Raw genomic sequence first — 24,833 nt, forward strand, 5'->3', positions numbered from 1 at the left:
CTCATCTAAAACTATTTCTTTATTGATCTGGAGCTGAAAGAAAATATCATGAAAATGTTCAATACAATTTTGTCTGAATAATATATATTTTTGGACCATGCTACCACTTATTGGGTAAAACAAAAGGCAATTCATTAATACACAAACTTTTTCAGTCTGTGTGGATTTGGTAGAGAAAAGTTATATATAATAAATTCCTGTACATCCCTGGATAAACCAAAACTGTTGTGAATAGCTATCCACATTATGGGACTTTACTAGTGCGTGTGATGGGGCATTTTGGGGCGGTCTAAGGTGCCCTAGATAGGGCGGTCTAAGGAGTCCTTATTAGGAGGGCGGTCTAAGTGTTAATTAATGGGTTAATATAATACTCTTATAACATAATTATTTATATTCTTTGAAGATAATTGTTAAAAAAAGAAGGAACTTTAAGATAAGAGATTTGTCTACTTACCACAGTACCTATTTTTTTATATTGTGTAACAACAATAAATAATTTATCTGTAAATTGACTAACAACAATTTCACTTGGTATTCCATTTACTTCATAAGCCACCTGAAATACAGTAGTCAGTAGAGTAGTAAGTTTTGTCTGAATCTGAGATGTCCCTGTGGAAATGGATGTAAACCCTTATTAGTTATTAAAGGCAGTAGAAATAAAATTGGGTTTAACATCCTACTTTTCTGCACAGACTGGGCTAATGAAGATGCGCATACACATTTGAGAGTGTTATGAGGGAAATTTTGCCTGGACAGCTGCGCTACAGCCTTCTCTTATTTCAAACTCCAACTGTCAGAGGTTCAAGTTTCAAGTGCACTCCAATGTGTAGATCCTCCAATCCCAATGTTCCTTGCCAGGCTCTTTGTCCTGCACAGCTGACCAGGAGAAAGCACACCGGGACTTTCTCGGCCAACAGTGGAGCGACCTGGGAGCTCCAGGTTAGGGAGCCAGCCAGGGCCGTAACTAACTCAGAGCAACTTGACCCCCCCCCCACCCAATAGTTACGGGCCTGGAGCCAGCACCTACTGCATGTACAACTGACTGAGCCACTGTGCTCAATTTATAGAAGTTATTCACGGACTAAAAGCATATTAGTTTTTAAATTTCTAGCCCATCACATTAAATTAGGTTGCGAGTCTGTAAGTAGACTGTCACCTGGCAAACTTGAAGTTGGCAGAAAGGCCTACTTTCATTTTTGTCCCATCCGTTAAACAAAATCAAACTCAAAAAGAGCATTCCAATACCCTCTGTTATTTCCTCAAATACTGCAGACGGTTAAAGGATCTAAACAAGAATAATCTGCAATATTTCTAGCATAAAATTGAAATATGAATCATAAAAAACCTGGTTTGTTGACACCGGAAATTTATTTCTCGTGTCATGGACGGAAGCTGCCATTTTATCTGAAACCGAGGCTGGTGGTCTTAACCGTAGTATAAAAGTATTATATAACATTAAACGTGATACTGACAGGTTGGAAAACAGTAAAATGCCTGTTGACTTTTTAGCATATGGATATGCCGCAACTGTTGCTGCAGGTGGCATTATTGGTTATGTAAAAGCAGGTAATACGGTTTCATAATTCTTTCATATAAAATGGGTTATTGGCTCACAGATATAGGGGGGGGGGGGGGAGAGAGCCTCGTCTAATTAAGGATTTGGTCGTGCGCGGCAATGTTGGGCGAAGCCCGACCCGCGAGCACCGTAGGTGCACGCCGCGCGAACACCGGAGGTTTGAGTCCGCGCGGGGGGTATTGATTTTCAGCGATTTCCAATAATTACTGTCAGAGTAATTATGGCCCTTATAATGATCACTTTGAAAAATCCGATTGACATGAAATTTATAGGCCAACACAGTCACAGTGTTAGTTTAAGGTCATGAGACAAAGAAGCCTATTGATTTTCAACGATAATTACTGCAAGAGTTATGGTCCTTGATCACATTGAAATATCTTGTGGACCTCTAGAGGCTAAAGTTAATATTCGATACACAGTGTTTAAGGTCATGAGACGAAAAAGCCTATTGTTTTTCGACGATTTCCGATAATTACTGCCAGAGTTATGACCCTTGATCTCTTTGAAAAATCTTGTGATTACTCTGGAGGCTGAAGTTAATATCCGATTGACTTCAGATTTATACACAGTGGTTAAGGTCGTGAGACAAAGAAGCCCAGTGATTTTCAATGATTTCTGATAATTACTACCAGGGTTATGGCCCTTGATCCCTTTGAAATATCTTGTGGACACTCTAGAGGCTTAAGTTAATATCCGATTATATTTATACACAGTGTTTAAGGTTGTGAGACGAAGAAGCCCAGTGATTTTCAATGATTTCCGATAATTACTGTCCGAGTTTTGGCCCTTGGTCACTTTGAAAAATCTTGTGGATGCTCAGCTCTAGAGACCAAAGTCATCATCCGATTGACTTTAGATTGATAAACAGAGTTTAAGGTCTTGAGTATATATCGATTTTCAATGAATTTTGATCACTTGAACAGCTAAATCCATGATATTAAATGTTTCATATACTAAACGTTAGCATGGGGCAGAACTAAAGGCCAAACAATTTCTAATGATTTTCAGATAATTACTTAATGAGATTTTAGTGTATTATAAATGTTTTATTGCTGACAATAGAAAAAATATGCGACAACTCTTGTTGACTTTTCGTGTATTATAAATGTTTTATTACTGACAATAGAAAAAATATGCGACAACTCTTATTGACTTTTCGGATGACTTAGCTGCTGTGGGCGTATGTTTCGTTGCCTGGCAACCTATCTTTAAATCAGAGGCTAATTTTTATACGCCCACATGGAAATGTGGTCGTATATTGCCGTCGCCCCCGTCGGTCCACAATTTCTTATGAACACTCTACAGACTACATTTATCATCTGATTGTTTTGAAATTGATATGTTTCCATTAGTGAGATGAAGAAGCCTATTTAATTTCAATAACTTCTGTTAATTTATTCTGGAGTTATGGCCCTCGTTTCACCTTGTGAACGCTCTAACAACAAAAGTTATCAACCGATCGGTATGAAATTTATATGCATCATTTAAATTAGTAAAACAAAGGAGCCTATTGAATTTCAGCAATTTCTGTTAATTGCATCTAGGGTTATGGGCCTATGGCCCTCGTTTCACTTTGTTAATTCTTGTGAACGCTCTAATGACAACAGTTATCATCCGATCTGTATGTAATTTATATGCATCATTTAAATTAGTGAAACGAAGAAGCCTATTGAATTTCAGTAATTTCTGTTAATTACGTCTAGAGTTATGGCCCTTGTTCCACTTTGTTGCACCTTATGAATGCTCTAATGACAAAAGTTATCAACCGATCTGTATGAAATTTATATGCATCATTTAAATTAGTAAAACAAAGAAGCCTATTTAATTTCAGCAATTTCCGTTAATTACATCTAGAGTTATGGCCCTTGTTTCACTTTGTTGAATGTTGTGAACGCTCTAATGACAACAGTTATCATCCAATCTGTTTGAAATTGATATGCCTCATTTAAATTAGTGAAAAGAAGAAGCCTATTGAATTTCAGCAATTTCCGATAATTACGCCGTGAGTTATGGCCCTTGTTTCACTTTGTTGTACCTTGTAAATGCTCTAACGACAAAAGTTATTATCTGTTCTGTATGAAATTTATATGTATCATTTAAATTAGTAAAACAAACAAGCCTATTGAGTTTCAGTTATCACCTAAATTAGTGAAATGAAGACGAACAAGCCTATTGAATGTCAGCAATTTCCGTCAATTATGTCTAGAGTTATAGCCCTTGATTTACTTTGTTGAACTTTGTGAACTATCGAACAACAAAAGTTATCATCCGATCTGTATGAAATTTATATGCATTATTTGAATTAGTAAAACGAAAAAAGCCTGTCGAATTTGAACAATTTCTGTAGATTGCTTCCAGAGTTACGGCCCTTGTTTTAGTTTTTAGAACCTTTGTGAACCTTCAAACAACGAAAATTATAATGTCATCTGTATGAAATTGTCTGTTAAATTCCCCTAATTACCTACAAAAGAAAAAATATGTGACAACCCTTGTCGACTGCTCGGACTTTAGCTGCTATGGGCGTATGTTTTGTTGCCTGGCAACCTATCTTTTAAATAGGCCTACTACATAATGTATAAATTACACATACAAGACAAGTCCTTTATTTTGGCAATCATTTATCTACTCATGAACACATCCAATCCATCCTGCTTACTGTAATACTGGTAAAATGTTTTAGTTATCAAGGCTAACACAATGTGTAAAATGAAATGAAATGAAATGGGGTTTAACGTCCTACTGTTCTGCTCCTAACCTGGGCTAATGAAGACGGGCATACGCCATACAGTGTGCTATGAGGGAAATTTTGCCCGGGCAGCGGCACTACAGCCTACTCTTATATCGAATTCCAACTGCCAAGGGATCTTTTACGTGCACGCCAATGTGTACACGGGACCTCGGTTTTTCGTCCCATCCGAACGACTAGACAGCTTTCCTTGTCAGCCCCTCCATCCTGCATCACTGACAAGGGAGAACCACGCCGGAAAATCTGGATGAACTTTCTCGGCCAATGCAGGGATCGAACACCCGACCTCCAGGCACAATGTGTAAACAAAATGTGGGTAACATCTCATTCTCATCCACATTTTACCTGTCATTTTGAGACTGACACATGGTTATTTTAATGTAATCCATGTGGCTTTAAAAGGTTTATTATGCAATACAAGCTGTTTTTATACGCCCACATTTTCATGTGGACGTATATTGTCGTCACCCCTGTCCGTCCACTATTGTTTGTGAACACTCTACAGGTCACAATTTTTATCTGATTTCAATGAAACTTGAAATATAGGTTTATCACCCTAAGATCTTGGTTCCTTTCGATATTGGCATGTATCAGACTTTAACTTCATGGATTATGGCCCCTGATTGTACGAAAAATCACGTGTTTAGCTTGTGAACACTGTAGAGGTCACAATTTTCATCTGATTTTGATGAAACTTGAAATGCATGTTTATAACCCACAGATCTCGGTTCATTTCAATACTCGCGCATATCGGACCATAACTTCCTGAATTATGGCACCTGATTGTACGGAAAATCACGTTTTTAGCTTGTGGACCTTACAGAGGTCACAATTTTTATCCGATTTAAAAAAACGTTTGAATATATCACCGTTACACCCTAAGGATGGTTGGGTTCGAATTTCATATAAATTGGACCGAAACTAACAGACAAAATGACTGCCCCTCGTTCGCAATAGTGTCAAAATATTGTGTATCAGGGTTGTGAACACTCTGGAGGTCACAATTTTCATCTGATTTTCATGAAACTTAAAACGCATGTTTATAACACAAATATCTTGGTTCCTTTCAATTTTCGTACATATCGAATTGTAACTTCCTGAATTATGGCCCCTGATTGTACGAAAAATCACGTTTTTATCTTGTGGTCCCTCTAGAGGCCACAATTATTATCCGATTTAAAAAAACTGTTCGAAAATATCACCGTTACACCCTAAGGATGGTTGAGTTTAAATTTCATGAAAATTGGACCAAAACTGCCGGACAAAATTGCCACCCCTCATACGCAAAGAGCTTGTTCTCTATCCATCTCTTGCAAAATGTGGGCGTATCCTGCCTGGCAGCCGCTGGTTAAATTATTAGGAATATTTTATTTTTCTATAGGAAGTGTGCCATCTTTGGTTATGGGATTAGCTTGTGGAAGTTTATTGGGGTTTGGAGCATACCAAACCAGTAATGATCCCAAAAATGTTGCAGTGTCATTGGGTAGGACAAACTTATTTTTTTTTATTATGCAATAGGCCCTTTGCATGTAGCATGCATGAAGTTAGGAACAATAAAATTCACTAGAGCTGTAGTCTGGTTGTATTGCAAATTGTCGGATTTACCTTTGGATACATAAGTCTTTATATGTGTGATTTTGATTATGTGTCCTTGACATGTACACATATACTTGCATGATTTCTAGTACCATAATATTTTTATCAGACATAAAATTTATTGTGAATTCAGTAGAAAATTATAACCTAAACTTGGTGAGACACATTCATTAACTGACTAATTTGTCAAGATCCACTACAGTAGAAGCTGTTGCTCTAATTTCATCATTGTTCTGGCATTTTGTTTGGAATGATTTTTCTGTTTATGAATCCGAGTTTTTTTTATATTTTAATTTAGCTACTAGTGGTTTGTTAATGGGTGTAATGGGTTTCCGATATATGAATTCTGGGAAGTTTATGCCGGCTGGACTTGTTGCCTCATTGAGGTAAAATAGTTGTTTTCATATTAAATTATGGCAGTAGCTTTGCTGGAGAGAGACAAACCGCTCCATACTTTGAGGAATGGCTCTTTTTGTTTACTGCATTGCTGGACAGTAGAATGATACAAGATGCCTGTCAGTGACAGGTCTCAAAATTTAACAATTTATGTACATTTGAAAATATTATGGTGTTTAATGTCCCACTTTCAATCTGATTAAAATACAGATCTATTTTTTTTTTTATACTTTCGATGGCCTCTACTACATGAAGATCTGACCAGTTGTAGTGGGGGGCACATACGAGCGTTTTTGACCCTATGACATCAGACATTTGATTAACCAATCAGTGTTGATGTTTCTAGTAGGATACCCACAGTTCAGTGCATTGCACACCAAGAACTAGCTGCAACAGACCGTTTCATTGGCTAATCCATCAAATTAACCAGAACGCGGGTTATATAACAACTTTTCCTGATACTAGTGTTGTGAAGACAAGTAAAACGAGATTTTGAACTATAAAAAACGAAACAAAATAGGATCTTTGTTTTAATCAGATTGGTCCTACTTTCTATATCAACCTTGCTACATCCTGATCTGTTCTACTGTACTCCACTAAACCCTGGGTCTGTTCACGGATTTAAATTATCTGTCCTTGATGATTTTTTGGCCATGTAGGTTGATTCTATGAACCGATCAAGAAACAGTTTACATACCAGTCTTGGCATCATTGTTTACATTCACAATACAGCAGCTTATACGCTCGATTATGAGAAAGTTTGGAAGAAATTTAATATCGAAGAAGTAACATGCACACAAAAGATGTCCTAGAATATTTTGACAAAGTTTACAACAACAATTCGGAGATCTTACATGTTGTTGCAACAAAATGCGAGTTACTTCCCTTTGCCCACTCGCTTTATATTTATGGAACTTTTTGATTGGTCAATAAAAATGATACTGGTAAGTTGACTGTGTCTTCCTGATGAATGGACCCAGGGGTCAGTGTAGTAGAAGGGAACAATACCATTTGGGATACCTAGGATGACCATGCTAATGAAGACAGAAGTATGTTTGATGTGTTGTGCATTTCTTGGAGGAGGGCACAGACTTTAGCTATTGTTCACCAGAAATTAAACATTTAATCACATTTATTTATTTTCAGCTTTTTGATGTTAGCTAGACTCAGTCTTAGATTGATAAAGCAGTAAAGAAGAATGAATGGTTGTGGATTTATATTGATTATCATATATCATACTATTTTATAATGAATTGTTGACATCAAATTTTATTCAAATTATTACTAAAAAAATAAAGGCCTTTTCTTTTTCTATTTTTTTTTTTTAAACAACAAAGAGTTTAGTGGCCTACACTACATGAAGATCTGACCGGTTGTAGTGGAAGCATGCGTCAGGATTCATAGAAGTGGCTTTTGACCCTATGATGTCAGACATTGATTATTCAATCAGCATTGACGTTTCTAGTGGTTTACCCACTGTTCCGTGCACTGCATGCCAAGAACTCACCGTAACAGACTGTTTCATTGGCAATTCCTGCACATCAACCAGCAGAACGAGGGTTATATAACAACTTTTCCAGATACTAGTGTTGTGAAGACAAGAAAAACAAAATTTTGAGCTATAAAAAACTAAACGAAATATGATCTCTGTTTTTAATCATATTGAAGGTAGAAAAGATTATTTTACAGTTTAGCAAAGATCTGTGGGTATAAAATGTTGATTTTTACTCTATTTCTTCTGGGATTTAATGTAACTTTTTTCTAAAATTTCACAGGATGTAATAATGTATGGAAGGATAACGTTGCCAATATCATTTCAATGTTCACAGTGCAAAATGCATATGTCAGCAGTTCAAAATACGTATTTTAGTTTTACAATTTGCAATTTCCATTGCTCCACAATACCATTGTCAGTGTTAAAATATATAATACACTTTTCAATAATACAAAATACAGTATAATAGTTATTTTGCACATTACACTTCTCCATTCTGCACTTTGCATTAAACAAACGCATAATAGAACTTAGCATATTAGAACATATACCTTATATGAGATCTAAGACAGAGCTCATTTGCATAAGGAAAAAAGTCCGGACTAGGACGGAAATTAATTATTTACGCGATTAATCTACAAGGTCAACATCAGTGGAAGGGGCAGAGATCAAGTTGGCATAAAATAAGTTACCATACTGTGGCTGTAAAATCTGCAGTAAATTTATTTAGGCTTTTAAAGATATTTTCAGCATATAAGGCTGACCTTAAAAATATCTTTGTTTCGCCAAACCCGACCCACAATCGAGGAGAAGGGTCGGTAGGTCGGGGTTTTTTTCAGATTTTTTTTTAAAGAGCTAATTTGACAGCTTGATAATTTTCTGGGGGGGGGGGGGGGGGAACATTCGTCTTTTTTTATTGTCAAACAAATCAATGAGTATGACATCGGGATTTTTCGTGATGCACGACTCCGAGACTCGCACACGATTTGCCACGAACTCTAAGTGTGAAACCCCTTCAACACGTTTTTAACGATCGTGCGGGTTGTGCCTTCATTTTTCTCGAAAACGGATATTGAAAATATCTTCGACATTTTTAAAACGACGCCCCACAGACATATAAGCAGAATCATTTCGTGGGAATAGACGTGCTTTCGTCTGCAACCATTTTGTTGAGAAGCGACACCTATAACGCTTTCGTCTTGATCAACCAGTTTCAATAATGAATCAAACTATAGCCATAGTAAAGGGAAATAACTCTCATGATATATTTCAGGTTGACACACAAAATAAAATAAAAAGATCGCGGAAAAGTGCAATAAAATAATTTAAGTCGGGGGTGGTTTTAGTTAGTCGGTCGCGTTAGGCGAAACAAAGATATTTTTAAGGTCAGCCTAAGGTCATCTGTTCGAGGCAGAGTTGGGGATTACTCATGTAATTTTTAATGACCACGTAAAAATTAAATTAACGAGTGAATTATCTAAACCTGTTTCCTACACATGTGTTATCCTTGAGTGGCATTTAGTGATTGAGCACGTTAAAAAAATGCAACACAATTTATATGGAAAACAATCACTGATTTATACACATATAGCACGTTTCGACAAGTATTCTCTTATCGTAATCATTTGTGCTTGAAAACAATAAGAGAATACTTGTTGGAATGTCATGCTATATGTGTATAAACCAGTGATTGTTTTCCATATAAATTGTGTTGTGTTTTTCTAAGTAACATATTACTACTTATTATACAGGAAATAATATGCAGTGTACAAGGTAATCATACATATTACTTTGGGTAATTGCACAAACAAAGTCGAGGAGTAACAACACTTCTTTTATTAGAAATTATGTTTTTGCACTCCCAATCTTTTTTTTCTTTCTTTGAATTTTCTTAGTTTTTTGAGATGTCGGTTCAGTAATTGTTTCTACAGAATTACTTTTTCGCTTTTGGGCATCTTTTTTGCCCTTTGAACCTTTTCTTGCTTTTTGTTCACTATTGTCTTTTTTAATCACATGCTCTGTTTCCTGATCCTCCTCCTCACCGTTCTCTTGTAAATCTTCATCTAACTTTTCTAAAACCAGTGTTTCTTCTTTATTTAACTTCTTTGATGCATTTGGAGGTGTAACTGCTAAACAGGTTATTCTGAATTTCGTATCATGTGCTGCAATTTGCTCTAGTGATCCCTGCAATTCAAAATCATAAACTATGACATTTCAAATCAAAAGATTTTTTTGCAATTTGTCAAACTTCAATTATGTTTTGACAATGTTTACATAACATTAATACAAGATGATGAAATTAAACTAAAGTTAATTAAGTTAAATATTGTAATCGTTGCCTGCTATAACTGTAGGCCTACAATAATATAAATACTGCCAAGTTAAATACTATAATATTTACCTTTACTGTATCTACACTGTATGCCCAGATATTACCATCACTGGCAGTAGCTATTAATATTGGTGACTGATCATCTTCAAAATTTGAACATGAAATGCCTTTTATCCTGAAATAATGCATAAAATGGTTTAAAGCATTGTGCTGCACTTCCAGAGGAGTGGCGTTTATATGTGTGTGGTTTTGATTGCAATTGCATGCTTGTACATGACCACCAGAGTCATGAAATGACATAAAACTCCATTTTCCTATGATCACTGAAAACAAATTTCTTGTAGTGTTTCATATTTTGACTTAAAACATATAAAACCATGCAATTTTATGTACCAATAACAACTTGGAGAGACTTGGTATTTAATCTATATTCAAAAAATATCTTACCGAGTACATTTTAAATGTATTGATTCAAGTTCTTTGTCTTGTATAAAGTCATACAATATTAACTTTCCTCCTTCACCACCAAATGCTATTATACAGTCCTACAAATACAAATGTTTATGCCACTGAATATTTTCGCTGGGAGTGGGGAGTTAACATTTATTTCTTTGTGGAATGAAAAAGAACCGTTTAAGACAGTTTTATATAATGTTATATTGATTAGATGTGTTATACTTGTAATAACTTACATTGATAAATACTATATTATTGATTCTCTTATCAGCCTGTATGGTACAATGAATGGCTGCATCCTGAAGTAGAAAAAATATAGGTTGCCCACTGCTACTTTGTTGTCGCATTGTCAATCTTTACTAATATCATTGGCGATTAGACAATATTCTATGACATAATCAAGGGCAATAATATATAAGTAATAAGTAATTGGTAGAGTATTTACAAGATTCTACAAAAAGAACAAGGGCTATAACTCTATAATGTAATTAATGGAAATTTTTGTAATCTTTTAGGTTTCTTGCTGGAACATTCACAATATTCTGCAAACTTAACATGGACCATAACTCAAAAAGAAATTTGATATGTTTCTAGTTTTACTAATCTCAACAATGCATAATAAAAATTTCAAAATTGTCTGGATAATAACTTTGACCATTAGAGTGTTTATAAGGTTATACAAAAATGACCAAGTGCAATAACTCTGGAAATTATTATCAGAAATCGCTGAAATTCAATGGGCTTCCTAATCTAACTAATTCAAAACAACATATAGAAATCTGTAAAATATATGCTCATAAATGTAGTCTGTAGTGTGAAATTGTGGATGGACAGGGGCGACAATGTGGGAGTATAAATACTGTATAATTCTAACAATCTGATACCTAACTATATTTACATTGATATTCCACTTTAATGCCCAAAGCTAATAACAAGTAAAATAGAAAGAACATGTAAATAAAGTGTCCTACCTCTAATTTATACACATTTATTTTATAATAAAAACTAACAGCATAATGTTCTCCATTCGGTGACCACATAACCCAATCTGCAACTGTGAACATACAAAAGGATTTAAGTTTTCAACATAGGCAAGTCTTTAACAATTAAAATGAAATGAAATGAAATGGGGTTTAACGTCCTACTGTTCTGCTCCTAACCTGGGCTAATGAAGACGGGCATACGCCATACAGTGTGCTATGAGGGAAATTTTGCCCGGACAGCGGCACTACGGCCTACTCTTATATCGAATCCCAACTGCCAAGGGATCTTTTACGTGCACGCCAATGTGTACACGGGACCTCGGTTTTTCGTCCCATCCGAACGACTAGACAGCTTTCCTTGTCAGCCCCTCCGTCCTGCATCACTGACAAGGGAGAACCACGCCGAAAATCTGGATGAACTTTCTTGGCCAATGCAGGGATCGAACACCCGACCTCCAGGCTAGCGAGCTAGCGTCTTACCCACTTAGCCACGTGATCCCCATTTAACAATTACATACTGTATGTATTGTTTAATGGTTGAGAGCGAGACATTGCGTAATATATTGTAACGACAAGAGGGTCGTAGGCCCAAATGTTTTTACAATATATTATGCAATGTCTTAAGCTCGAGACCATTAACCGACTTAAAATACAGACACACTGCACATGCTTTTACAGTGAAATACGTCATGCGAGTCCAATATTTCACTAGTATCAATAATGTACAATTGGCAAGTTACCCGTACGATTATTTGAAATAATGGTACGCCAACATCTGTATTTTAAATCTATATAAACAGATATAGTCCGGTAGCTGAAGGGTGGGAATCACCACCCATGCTGGGAATTTTATGAGACCAAGTTTTTCTAGATCAGATTTTTGCGTAGATTCTGCACCCCCACCCCACCTCCACACAAATCAAAACAGTTGTCCAGAGGCATCATATACACTTATTTAGAGATGGACAGTCCTAGAAATTTATGTTTTATCAATATATAATATGATCATCATTTATGTGAACATAATCACATTTCCCCTTAATTATAGACATTGGACCCCGCATATCACGAAAACGCCCCCTCAAATGCTTGATCACCACACAGATTCGGAATCTATCCAAAAAACTGGTCTGGAAAAAACGTGTTCTCATAAATTCACAGCTCGGGTGGCGATGATTCTCACCCTTCACCGGACTAATTTTTGAAAATAGCATTTTAAATGATTCCATGTGTACTAAAATATTGGGCAAATGGAAAACTGGCCAGTGAAATTACAAAATATAATGTGCACCACTTGGTGTTATTGCTGTATTTACACCGAACCCCAATAAAATGTACCGTAGCAGGCCTGCATCAGTCCTGACAAAAATCAAGAAGTTGTACTCATTTACACTATTAGTTTCAAGAACTGTTATTAGCATGATTTTTGACTCCATGTGAAGGTCGGTCACCCACCATTTTTCCTGGAACCGGTACTGACTGACACTAATTGAGAAACAATTACAATAACAACGAAAAGGAATCTAAACAGTACATACTCATCACAGAATGAGTGTATTTATTGTATATTCGCTCTTTCATTTTATAGTTTATAGTTTATTCCTGAACCTAGGAATCCCAAAACATCTAAGGCCGGAGGCTAACTAGTTACTTCCGTTGTCCACTCTGTGTCAATGTAGGGTCGGTCATCCACCAATAAACACTACCGGAAAAGCGACTGGGACATATACGAGAGAGCATATCATTGGTCTAGATTTCTTTCAGGGAGATTAGAGGATAGCATTTTATTTTTAACCCAGTACCGGTATTGGGCAGCATTGATACCAGTATGGGTACCAAGAGTCTCAGTACTGACAATTCCGGTACAAGTACTGGTGCAAACCCTGCCACTGTCATCCTAGTTTTTCAAAAAAAATTTCGGAGGAGAAACACTCCCCAAACAAATATCCTGTATCCACCACTGGACACCACTAAGCATCACACAGATATTTGGGAAATTGCGGTCTTGATAAATTTACCTTCTTTAATATTACTAATAAAAGCGTGTCTTCCTGTAACAAGATTCCATGTCCTTAATGTTTTATCTTTACTAACTGTAATAGCCATTCTACCACTTGGATGAACAGATACACTATTAACAGGACCTCTGCAAATAATCATAAAAATAAATATTTCATAAAAGTAAATTATTTGTTCCAACAAGAATTTAAATTTAAAGGGGCATTAGGTAAGATTAGGTAAAGAGCTGACAGTTTTCGCTATAATAGTTAAAAAATAAATAATGAAAAGAGAATATGTTGATAATTTGAGTCAAATTACATCATTCTGAGGTATGGAAATCAGCAATATAATTATAGACTAGCCTTGATTGTCATTAATACCATTGTTCCCATAATAAACAATGTCTTGATTATGCATTTTTACGGTAACCGCATCCAGCACAAAATATATTTGAATCCACTAAATATCGCAGGCATCCGATGGCATTGAGAGTTGATTATGGTCTGGATAAGTTAATCAATGTCTAATTAATAATTAGATAACATTTAAGTCCTAAAGATAGACCTGCAATAGGCAGATTTAGCTCTTGCATAATGCCTGTTTAATATACAATTTTAGGCCAAATTTCATTTTACATAATCTGTCTACTTGAATTCTTACTTGTGACCCCTGAATTGTCTCAGACATTCCCAGGTATAATTCTTCCATACACACATGGTACCATCTTCACTTGTACTAAACATATGACTATCTTGAAAGAATGTGATCTGTGTTATATTACCTGTAAAATGGGAAATTTAACGTTTTGATGTTGAGTTTTAAAAATACAAGCACAATACTATCATACTAAGTGTTTGGTTTGTATTTTATGTTGTTCTACATATGACATATTTTATTTGAAGTTGGCTTTCAGAACGTGAACTTTTTTAATAATTAAATTATCTGAATTGGTTAACAGTGCTGCATTTTATGGTGATTTATGGAAAAGTGCACTGGAGATCATAATCCTATGGAACACAATTGTCTCTTATAAATACTAAACGATGCCAATGGCTATGAAACTTTAGAAACTTTAGTCAAGGCATGGTGTTAGCCGTAATACAAATGATACACTGTATTAACTTCAAATTTTATCTTATAATTAATAGACCTACCAAGGAATGATGTCAGATGGGTTTTCCCAATACAAATGATACACTGTATTAACTTCAAATTTTATTTTATAATAGACCTACACCTACTCCTGAATGACGTCTAATGGGTTACTCTGCTACAGTGCGCTATTGCCGAATAGGCCCCAGTGTGATGAGATACGTATTTTAATTTATTTACGTTTTTAAATAGTTTTTAGATCGTTATTAAGATGCCAACATCGGAGTGTCTTCATCGTTCATTGACACTTCAGAAGCAGACTAAAAGTAACACCAATCATATAATATTTATGTTTATATCTGCTATCATATTTTCAAGTACGCCCACATGGTCGGCATAGTTACTAATTATCGTTTAAAATTAAAACTGGCCGTAGTATAATAACAGTGATGAACGACAAACATTGGTGTTTGTACCCGTCATGTAACTTTCCTTTCTGAAAAACCCATTTGGCGTAATTCCGGATTACATCTATTTGCACGCATGTCAGCTCAAATTTCAATGACTATTTTGGGTAGGCCTATAGGGTTACTAGAGTATAGTGCTTAGTTAGTATATCACATACGTACATACATTACCTGAATGATGCATCAAAGCACCTAATTCTGTGTGTTTTTTTAGGTTAAATAATCTGATAGTTTCATCGGTACTGCCTGTAGCCAGTATGTTCTTTCTAGATATACCTGCTGATTTAATACATCCTAAATGTGAGTGATCTGTAAATGTTTGTTCAAATTTATACTCCTGCAAAGGAATAATTCTACAATTACAATAATAAAAGGCACATAATTTTCAGACAGTGTGATTGAAGGTGACTAATTACTTATAATATGAATACTGTATGAATAACAAAAGCTTTGATGATACTCATTAAAAATCAATTAAATCAAGAAGGATTAACAATATATATCAGTTTTGAAGTATGGTACTGTATTTCGAGTACCGTACTTGTGGATTTTCCTGTCTGGTTTCCCCTTATCAAGGAAAAACATTTATTCGTTCTGATGGATTCAAAAATCCAAGGTTCCATGTTTCTTTCAATTCTTATCTTTGTATATGTTAGTGTACATGTTAAAGTCTTATTCATTGTCACTTGGTATTCAATGATAAGATAAGATTAGGAGAGAGAGAGAGAAATGGAGTTTGACGTCCACTAGACACAGACTAGGTAATTTCGGGACTAACACATGACATGGTTTAATTTTATTTCAATAATTCGCTTGCGCGTAGGGGTCTTTAGCAGTGGGAGGAAACCGGAGGACCCAGAGAAAACCCACGAGGTTGGACAGGCAACCCACTCCTTGTCACGTACAACCGGGGATTTGAAACCACACCAGTTGACTCAATGACAGGCCTTATGATGTGCTAACCATTCGGCCATCCATATTAGGAAGAAATGTTGATCCATTTGACCATGCCATATATAACCCGGGTGGTGGAAAAAAGAAGGGCATTAATTAAAGCTTACTCTCATTCTATTTCCATATAAATTGTGCTGTATGGTTTTTTTTTCTCTCATTCATAGTTCATACCGGTACTTTATGTCATTTCAACGTTACATTTGCAATTGAATAACTATTAAAATTCAAATATGTCGTGCGAGAGGAAACAAACATAGAAAAACAAATTCTTACGTCTCCATTTTTGTCTAGTTTATAACCTAGTATCAGCTCCTCATAAGTACCAACAACAATATTCATCATGAACTATTTTAGAGACCCCAAAAAGAATAAATATTTCTAAACAATATTTTATTCTAACTGCACGTGTATTTTATTATTTTTGTTTTTAATGCAGAGTTGTCTCCCGAGTTGTAGCTGTGATTGTCAAGTCTATTACTTGTGATTTCAAACGCGTGTTGATTAAAAAGAAACTGACGGTAAACAATATATTGCTGTTTATATTAAATATATCGCTTCAAAGAATATAGCTGCACCCATTATAGTTTAATAAAGTTAATCTCAATTAACATAATATAGATGTTTATATTCTTACCAAACTTTCAAGACTATTGACACGGGAGGTAACTCTTTTTTTACCACAAGAAAAAAGTTAAAATAATTATTGCTGGAGGACTTTCCTCAATATTTCACTAAATTAACAAAAATGTCAGATAAAATAGAGGAATATTCTGACAGGAGATCATACAGATCATCTCATCATTACAGGTAAAAACTGAAAAGGCAGAAACTTGAATTTAGGCTAGTTACATTTGACAAATTGCAATTTGCAAAGTCTTTTTTCAATTTATTTACCGTACCATAATACTAATAGTGCCAATAGAGGCCTAGTTATTTTATATGAATTTACTCAAATTCCCATTGACCTTATGAAATCTTAATCTAAGGTGTTTTATATTCAGTTTACAAACCCTCCTTTGCTTCAAGAAGACTGAACTTTAAGTGATTAGCTTAAATGAGCTAAATAAATCTCCTTGATTCTGGGTCGTATAAAGTCACTTTTAAAGTGTTTGATGGGTAGACCTTACCTACCTTAAATAAATTAGAAGAATATCCATGTTTACTCGGTTTTTTTCTTTTGTGCTACCATAATACTCATTTCAGAAACTTTTTCATTTCAGACCAGAATATTCTCTTTATGTCGGTGATCTATCAAGTGGTGTAGATGATGACATGTTGTACAATGCATTTGCTGGTTACAGAAGTTTACGGTCTGCAAAAGGTTAGGCAAACTTATCATTCAATAATCAATAAGTTTATTATGTTTAATGTCTTATGAGTGTCTGTCTTCATTAGCCCAGTTAGTGCAGTGATGTAGGACATTAAAGTAATTAAATCCCTATTTCATTTTATTTCTTATAAAGTTCTGTATTTTAAAGGAGCTAAATCTCTATTCTTTGACACCTAGAAATGGACACAAATGTGTCGCAGTGCATATAATAATGTAATATGAATGTATATAAACTGATTTATATTCAATTGTTTCTGTTTTTACTGTAATTTTTAATCAGTAATGTTTGGCGAAATACGCCAAATACGGTAGTATTCTCCCCTGGTGCTCAAAAACATTCTGGCACGTGATTCGTGTGTCAATTTTAAAATTTTCATTTTGTCCTAAATATTGGATATCAGAAGCCCATCTTTTCACAGTAAAATAATAACATCAATGTTGATTTAAATTGGCCAATAAGTCATGTTTGCAGTGTCAAAGACTGTGGTTGATATTGAGTTAAAAACTTACCTCCTTTAATGGAATGTTAGAAATATTCTTAAACATACCATACTTTTCTAGGGTAACCCATTACCTTCTAGAAAACTGTTTATTTTTCTGGCAAAATCAACGATATCACTCACATGCTCCTAAATAACTAAGTTTTTTTTTTATTATTATTATTTAACAGTGCATAAAATGGTTTTCTTTAATGTTTTTATTTTGAAATAGTTGTTCTGGATTCTAATGGAAAAAGTAAATGTTATGGATTTGTAAGATTTCTGGAAGAAACTGATCAACAAAAAGCCTTGATTGAAATGCAACACATGGTAATTGGTCGCAGGGCAGTTCGAGTTAGTTTAGCAGCACCAAAAAGGTAAAAAATTAAATTGTCATACGTGATTGTACATTTACAATGTACACCTATTTCATAATTTGGAAAGTGCTTAGTACATGCGTACATGTATGTGTAATATTAGAATATTTTTTGTATTTTTCTGGAAATTGTCAGTGTCCATATGGAGTTCAGTATGAAAATATATAGGTCTATACTAAACACTTTGGTTATTGCAACAAATAATTTTTTCAACTTAGGCATAAAATATTTAAATATTTTGTTGATGTAAATGTCTACATGTTGATTACAGGATGGAAGTACCAGGTACTAATACCCATTATAATCCTCACTATAATGGACAAAATCAATATATGTGGGGAGGATATACTGTTAGTTTCAATTCTAATCCCAGGCTCATGGAATATTATGTAAGTAGTTTTTATCATTCTTTCTTCATAGGGCGGTTGGATGGCCGAATGATTAGTGCATGCGTGCTGTATCTGTTATTGAGTCAACTGGCGTGGTTTCGATTCCCTGGTTGTACGTGACAAGGAGTAGGGTGGTCTGCCCAACCTTGTGTTTTTTCTCTGGGTCTTCTGGTTTCCTCCCACTGCTAAAGACCCCTACGCACAAGCGAATTATTGAAATAAAATTGAACCATATGTTAGTCCCGAAATGACCTAGTTTGTGTTGATTGGACGTTAAACCCCATTTCTTTCTCTCTCTTTCTTTCTTCATGTAAACAGTATATATATTCAAACAGTTTTTTGATTTAAGGCTGCTAGTTGTGTTTACATGTAACTATTACATGTTAATGACAGTATTAACTTATTTCAGGTTTGTGGTCATTGAAACTGAACATTTTTGTATTGTTAAGACTGATCCCCACTAGCATCAGTCCAATGAAAAATCAGTTGAATCGACTAAAACCAGAGATATTAAATTGAGTTTTCATCATTACAACCATATTATCATTAAATGCAAATAACTTGTCTTTTGATCGACTGAAATTTTATTCGCCCATCCTCGTAAAAGAAGTGGCTCATAGGATTACCCACAAGCTATTTTAGAAGGGTACTCTATCACGCCCTTTCCAAACAACACCACGTCCTACTGAGACTGCACCATCCATAATTTTTTGATTCGTGGCAGAATGCCCTCTGAGATGAAAATATTAAATGCCCATTTTATATTCTAAAACTTTTCTTTAAATCTGAATGTCCTCCGCTGTGCAAAATGACAGTTCATTAAGAACAACGAATTGACTAATACATGTCTTGGTGGTGATTAAATGAAGTTAAATTTCAAGTTTCATGCTGGGATAATTAAATTCACACCTGCTTCATGCTGTCCTACATGCTGTTATGTTTAAATTTTAATTCATAGCCATGACTTTTATATTTTCATCAAATTATCAAAAACAATTTTATTGTTATCTTACTTCTTAACTGGATTTTCTCTAATTATAGGGACAATATGATCCACAGTATGAAGATGATTTAGAGAAACTTGAAGGTTTGTTATTGAGTTACCTCCCTTTATCTGCAAGCCACAATGGGGATGCTCGATTGATTGTTCTGGAATTGAATTCTGTCAAACCCCAAGACAGTGACAATCGAGTGAAAATGGGAATTTGGGGCTAGAATGCATGCGCCGACTGCATGAGAAAATATATCAATCAAACATGACACCTGAAACAATATATTATTCGTTGTTCTTAATTACGTCACGATTCTACTCACACCACCTCCGTTATTGGGACTGAGAGAACTGTGACAGGACTGAATTCTGAGTCACACGATTGTAATTCTGTCAATTCTGAACGTTCCGAATGACAATCGAGAATCCCCTTGAAGTTTATTACCTATTGGCTGTATGATGGAGAAGGGTTGGGATGGCCAAGTGGTCTAGAGTGTTACGTTTTGGGCTGTAGCTGGCTGGTCACCTCTGGCTTGCAGTCGTGGTTTCGATCCCTGGTGTGAGCGTATGTGGCTTTGAGATAGGGAGGCCTTCTCAACCTCAAGGATTTACTCCAGGTACTCTGGTTTCCTCCCACAGGAAAGACCTTTAGGGGTGCACTAAGACTAAGATAATTAAATAAGACAACTTGTCTGCAATATAACCTACGATGTAAACGGATGGTAAACACCACGATCAACAACATGGATGATCGTGTGGTGTTCAGCATTTTATTAAATACATGTTTTACCATTATAATGTCTTGGCCGCTTTGGTTCTTAGAGATATTTTTTTAAAAAGGGGGGTGACTTGTCAAACAGTCAAAAGTTTGTAATTGACATATTGGTTTACTTTTAGCACATTTGACTAAATTTACATTTGGTATCTCAGCTTTTAGTTCCATCCACATGAACAATCTTTGGGGACTCCATGGAACTTGAGATTTTCCACATAATATGCCATAATCACATAAGTCTCTTGTTAACTTATATTTACTTCTAAGTCTATGTCTTTCTTGTCCTTCAGATCCCCAACTTGAAGTGGATGTAGAAAAAGAAAATCGTGAATTTATGCTCTCCAGTGAGGTAAATATTCATTATTAACAATTGTAGTATTTATGATAAGAAATGTTGATATTGTTCCAAATAAAAACTTTCATTTTCTACTCTAAAGTCTCTGGCTCTAATATGTAATTTTTATATATTTATCTTTTATTTCAGCAATTTTTCAATGCCATGGATCAGTCACGATGGCATCCTTTGGATCATGTGACATCGCAACTTCGTCCTGGACCAAGTTGATTTATAAGGTTGGATGTGTGGATTTGTGATTAATTGTGACTTTGTATTTCTTATGATCTTCAAAAGTTTAGTTTATTAAAAATGAAGCATTCTCGGAATGGTTGTTATGATGTCATATACAACATGACTGTTGTTTTATGAAAGAATGGCAGTACATCTTTATTATCATTTTGTATACTATCTTGGGATTCAGTATACTATCTTGTGAATCGTATGCTGAACGTTGTCAAACGGAACAATTTTCTGTGGTTACTACGAGACTATGGCGATAATAAAATATTATCCTACTAATGTTTTTATTTAGCTTCATTTTATGTTATACTAGGGGTTTATCGGTTCCGCTGTTGCACAGACAGATTCCTACAAGAAGTAGTATAACTCTGAAGTGTAATGCCATCAGACCTATGTCAGTCACCAACCTAAGACAGCTCTACTGTGTTCCTCAACACCCAACAGTCACGACAAATATATATAGATATCAGTGTAAATAAAACTAGTGTGTGTCAATTTTTGTATCTAGTATATAAATATTCTGATCTGTCAGTGTAACTTATTACAGCTGAATGCTGTTCACTTGACATATTTGAAATATTCAATAGAAATTGATTAATCCTGGAAAACAGACATTCTAAAATATTCAAAGTCACTTATTTTAGATTGATCAGAGTCAGGTCAACTTGTAATACTAAATAAACTAGATATCTGTCAATTTTATGAAAATTCTAGCTCAGTGCAGTTCCTGAGGTGTGACAGATAATTTTGGAAAATTTTAAAATATAAAAATTTAAAGTGGCATTAGGTAAGATTAGATAAAGAGCTGACAGTTCTTACTTTAATAGTTAAAAAATAGATAATGGAACGTGAATATACTGAAAAATTTCAGTCAAATTACTTCACTCTGATTGGCATTACAATTATAATCTAGCCTTGATTGTCATTACTACTGTTGTTACGATAAACAAAGTCTGGATTATTTTGGTAGCCTTATTTGTCTAGATGCAGTGATTTGTAACAAACTCTTTAATTGGTGTGAATATTGAACTTTAAATGCTGTTACCAATCTGCATGCAGATAACTCATGTGGTACAATATGCTTAGGATATGCAGATGTAGTTAGCCTTCTTGATCTTTCAAGCCTGGTTCTCACTTGGTTAGGGTGGTTGCAGAAACGTATAACATTCTGGACTTTGGAAAATGAAGTGCTCCTGCATATTATATGTTTATTAGTAGTGTAAACAATCTGTTAGCACTATCTGGGAAAAAATCCCCCCTCCTGCCCTCCCCATTTGCATACATGAACATATTAAAAAGTGAGAGAGAAATGGGGTTTAACGTCCACTTGACACAAACTAGTTCATTTCTGGACTAACATATTGCATAAAAACAAAACTGGTAGTTTAATGATTTCCAGTTTCAATGACATAGTTAGTAAGTACCGTTAGGCAGATTATTTTTTGATTTTCAGGGAAAAGAGTGGAGCTGCTGTGAAGTTGCATCAGATTGTTTTTGTAATAGGAATATGTATTCAGATAGCATGTGTTATTGTTTTTATTAAATGTATGATATTGTTTAATAAGTATTGATTTAACTGTAGGATATTGTCTATACTCTTACTATAAGCTGATCAACCAGTGGGAATACACCATATGATTATCACTATAAACAGCTGTATATTCTTTATTACCACCAGACAATAATATTTTATATTTATCAGAGATAGATCTAGAAGGGGTGCAAGGGTGTTCGTTCTCGCTTTTTGTCTGCAAAGTTACTGTATGTCGATTGCAAGTTTTCATCCTGAAAATAAACAATAAACCCACTCCCATCCTGAAAATAAACAATAAACCCACTCCCATCCTGAAAATGTGTCCAGGTTCTATGAAACCTAGTTGGAAAGAAAGGTAACAAAATACATATCTGGCCAAGTAAATTTAAATTACTGTTTATTTCAACTTACAACAGAAGAATCAGGGTCCGCGAAAGAATTGTTATGTGCTGGAGCAAGACAAAGTTTTGGGCCCCCCTCCTATCATACCTGTGCAAGAACATTAAGACAGTATGCATAAATTAGAGTTTTTAACTTTAACGCTATTGGCCAATCTTTTTCATACATTTCTGCATACTGTGGGCTGGCCTGAAAATAAAAGCCTTAGTTTGGCTAGACTAGACAATTTTGAGGATCTGCTCATTAATGAAGAAAAATCTACGAGGTGGACTCATTAGGCTGGTGTCCGGGTGTCCATCTTCCTCATCTGGGGCGCCAGAACCCGGGTACCAGGGTATACAAATGGTACCCTGCCCTTTTCTGGGGTATACATGTATACCCATGCCCTAATGATGAAAGTTTTCAACCTTTTTACTAGTCTATTCATTTTTAAATCTTTTACGAGATGAATTGCTCATGATATGAAAATTATGAATAATCAGGCCTTTGCCTCTTTCATTATCATGTATTTTAAAGGGTTTTATGTTGGAATTTAGAATGCTAGAGGTGCTCTAAACAGCGTTCTCGGAATTGACAAATTTCAAAATTTTTCAGAGGCCGGGGAGAGAGACCCCCCACCCCTATCTTTTGGTACCCTGGCCCTTGCACCTTTCCGGCGCCCCTGTTCCTAATGTCACTACATTGCAAGACACTCCCTAAGTATTCGGAATGATGAATTTGGATTGAAACCTGACGCAAGTTGTAACCAATACTGTGTTATTATTTGTGTTTTCTCTTCTACAAAATGGTGTATAAAACCTTAGAATTCTGTGCCCATTATATTTTGCATCCCCGAAAAAAAGGGGGCAGTATGAATCAGGAACTGATGGAACCCTTTTTTTTGTGAAGTGCCTCAAAAAAAAAAATATCTCTTATCACTTCTCTGGTCATAACCTGAGTGTAGTGTAAAATTAATTTCTTTTCAAAGTTGTGTTTTCCAATTTATGTTATCTCTGGGTTTCTTTTTTGGTCTCATTCCAAATAAAAAAAATATCTTCAGTTAATGTAAAAAAAAAACCCAACCCAGAATGTTGATGTAATACATCTATATAAGCTGTCGCATAAATTTAGACAACTACAAATGTGGAATGAAATTATAACACAATGCAATGAAAGTTCTTTATGGCTTTATATGACCTGATTATATACCCAAAAGGTCAACATTGTTTTCGTTTTGACGAAGTTCACACACTAAACATCAAAAAAATAAAACAAAATAATCTTAAAGGATTAGATGATGGAAAGTGATAATGAAATTGCCTTGCGATAAGTAAAGCCGATTATACTTATCAATAACATTAAATATATCAGATAACACTACAAGTTACCACACGATAATTAACACGGTAATAAGTTTACACTAAGCTCCAAGATGTACAAGAAAATTAAATTTTAACAAAGGAGTTTCGCATTTCACATTTAAATCCCATTTCACCGCCCTAGTCGCTGATAACATCGTACTAGTAATTAAATAAAACTTGTTAATTTTGATAAGACATTAATACGTCATAGGAACGTGTAGAAACCTCATTTGTTTCACACGCTTGGTGATAACATGATCACAGTGTCTTTGTTTCATGTCTTCGAATTCATATGAACAGGGATGTGGACCTTTCAAATGGAATGGAACCATATCTGGTTTAATGCCCCGTCGACCTTTTATCCGGGTCGTTTTGAGACTAAAATGCGCGTATCTTTACTTGGTTATGGCTGGCAATGGGTTTTCCACCTTTTCTTCGAATTCCCCACCCCCGCCTAAAAAAGCCGATTGTTCTACTTGTCTATAATATTATAGGCACGCTATATATAATGGATGCCACAGCCGCCACACATAAATCAAAACTACCGC

The 24,833-nt window shown here is 35.1% G+C and overlaps 2 protein-coding genes and 2 non-coding genes across 6 annotated transcripts; 2 read left to right on the forward strand and 2 right to left on the reverse strand.

Moving 5' to 3' along the window:
- On the reverse strand, positions 1–1,384 carry LOC126818276 (uncharacterized). The gene is made up of 3 exons (XR_008787843.1): positions 1,246–1,384; positions 455–556; positions 1–33 (listed from the first exon to the last, which is right to left on the reverse strand). It is a non-coding gene; the product is annotated as an uncharacterized LOC126818276 (transcript).
- An 11-nt stretch (positions 1,385–1,395) lies between these two features.
- LOC126818277 (transmembrane protein 14C) lies at positions 1,396–7,626 on the forward strand. Its single transcript, XM_050545595.1, has 4 exons — positions 1,396–1,566; positions 5,704–5,805; positions 6,217–6,304; positions 7,461–7,626. Exons 1-4 carry the CDS (start codon positions 1,491–1,493, stop codon positions 7,504–7,506), a joined length of 312 nt encoding a protein of 103 aa, XP_050401552.1. The 5' UTR covers positions 1,396–1,490; the 3' UTR covers positions 7,507–7,626.
- Positions 7,627–9,205: 1,579 nt separating this feature from the next.
- LOC126818266 (p21-activated protein kinase-interacting protein 1-like) lies at positions 9,206–16,531 on the reverse strand. Of its 2 annotated transcripts, none has more exons than XM_050545581.2 (9): positions 16,368–16,531; positions 15,312–15,477; positions 14,242–14,362; positions 13,599–13,726; positions 11,569–11,651; positions 10,834–10,896; positions 10,589–10,686; positions 10,211–10,316; positions 9,206–9,993 (listed from the first exon to the last, which is right to left on the reverse strand). In XM_050545581.2, the coding sequence occupies exons 1-9, from the start codon at positions 16,434–16,436 to the stop codon at positions 9,655–9,657; spliced, it is 1,173 nt and encodes a 390-aa protein (XP_050401538.1). In that variant the 5' UTR covers positions 16,437–16,531; the 3' UTR covers positions 9,206–9,654. The 2 variants fall into 2 exon arrangements, with proteins under 2 accessions (XP_050401538.1, XP_055956341.1); XM_056100366.1 differs by having other exon boundaries at positions 15,303–15,477; positions 16,368–16,530.
- On the forward strand, positions 16,522–22,576 carry LOC126818274 (uncharacterized). Of its 2 annotated transcripts, none has more exons than XR_008787842.1 (7): positions 16,522–16,612; positions 17,315–17,415; positions 18,136–18,280; positions 18,552–18,669; positions 19,711–19,756; positions 20,726–20,784; positions 20,920–22,576. It is a non-coding gene; the product is annotated as an uncharacterized LOC126818274 (transcript). The 2 variants fall into 2 exon arrangements; XR_008787841.1 differs by lacking the exon at positions 16,522–16,612 and adding an exon at positions 16,754–16,901.
- The last annotated feature ends 2,257 nt before the right edge of the window (positions 22,577–24,833 follow it).

Source organism: Patella vulgata, chromosome 4 (genome assembly GCF_932274485.2).
Source record: "Patella vulgata chromosome 4, xgPatVulg1.2, whole genome shotgun sequence".
Lineage (NCBI taxonomy): Eukaryota > Metazoa > Mollusca > Gastropoda > Patellidae > Patella > Patella vulgata.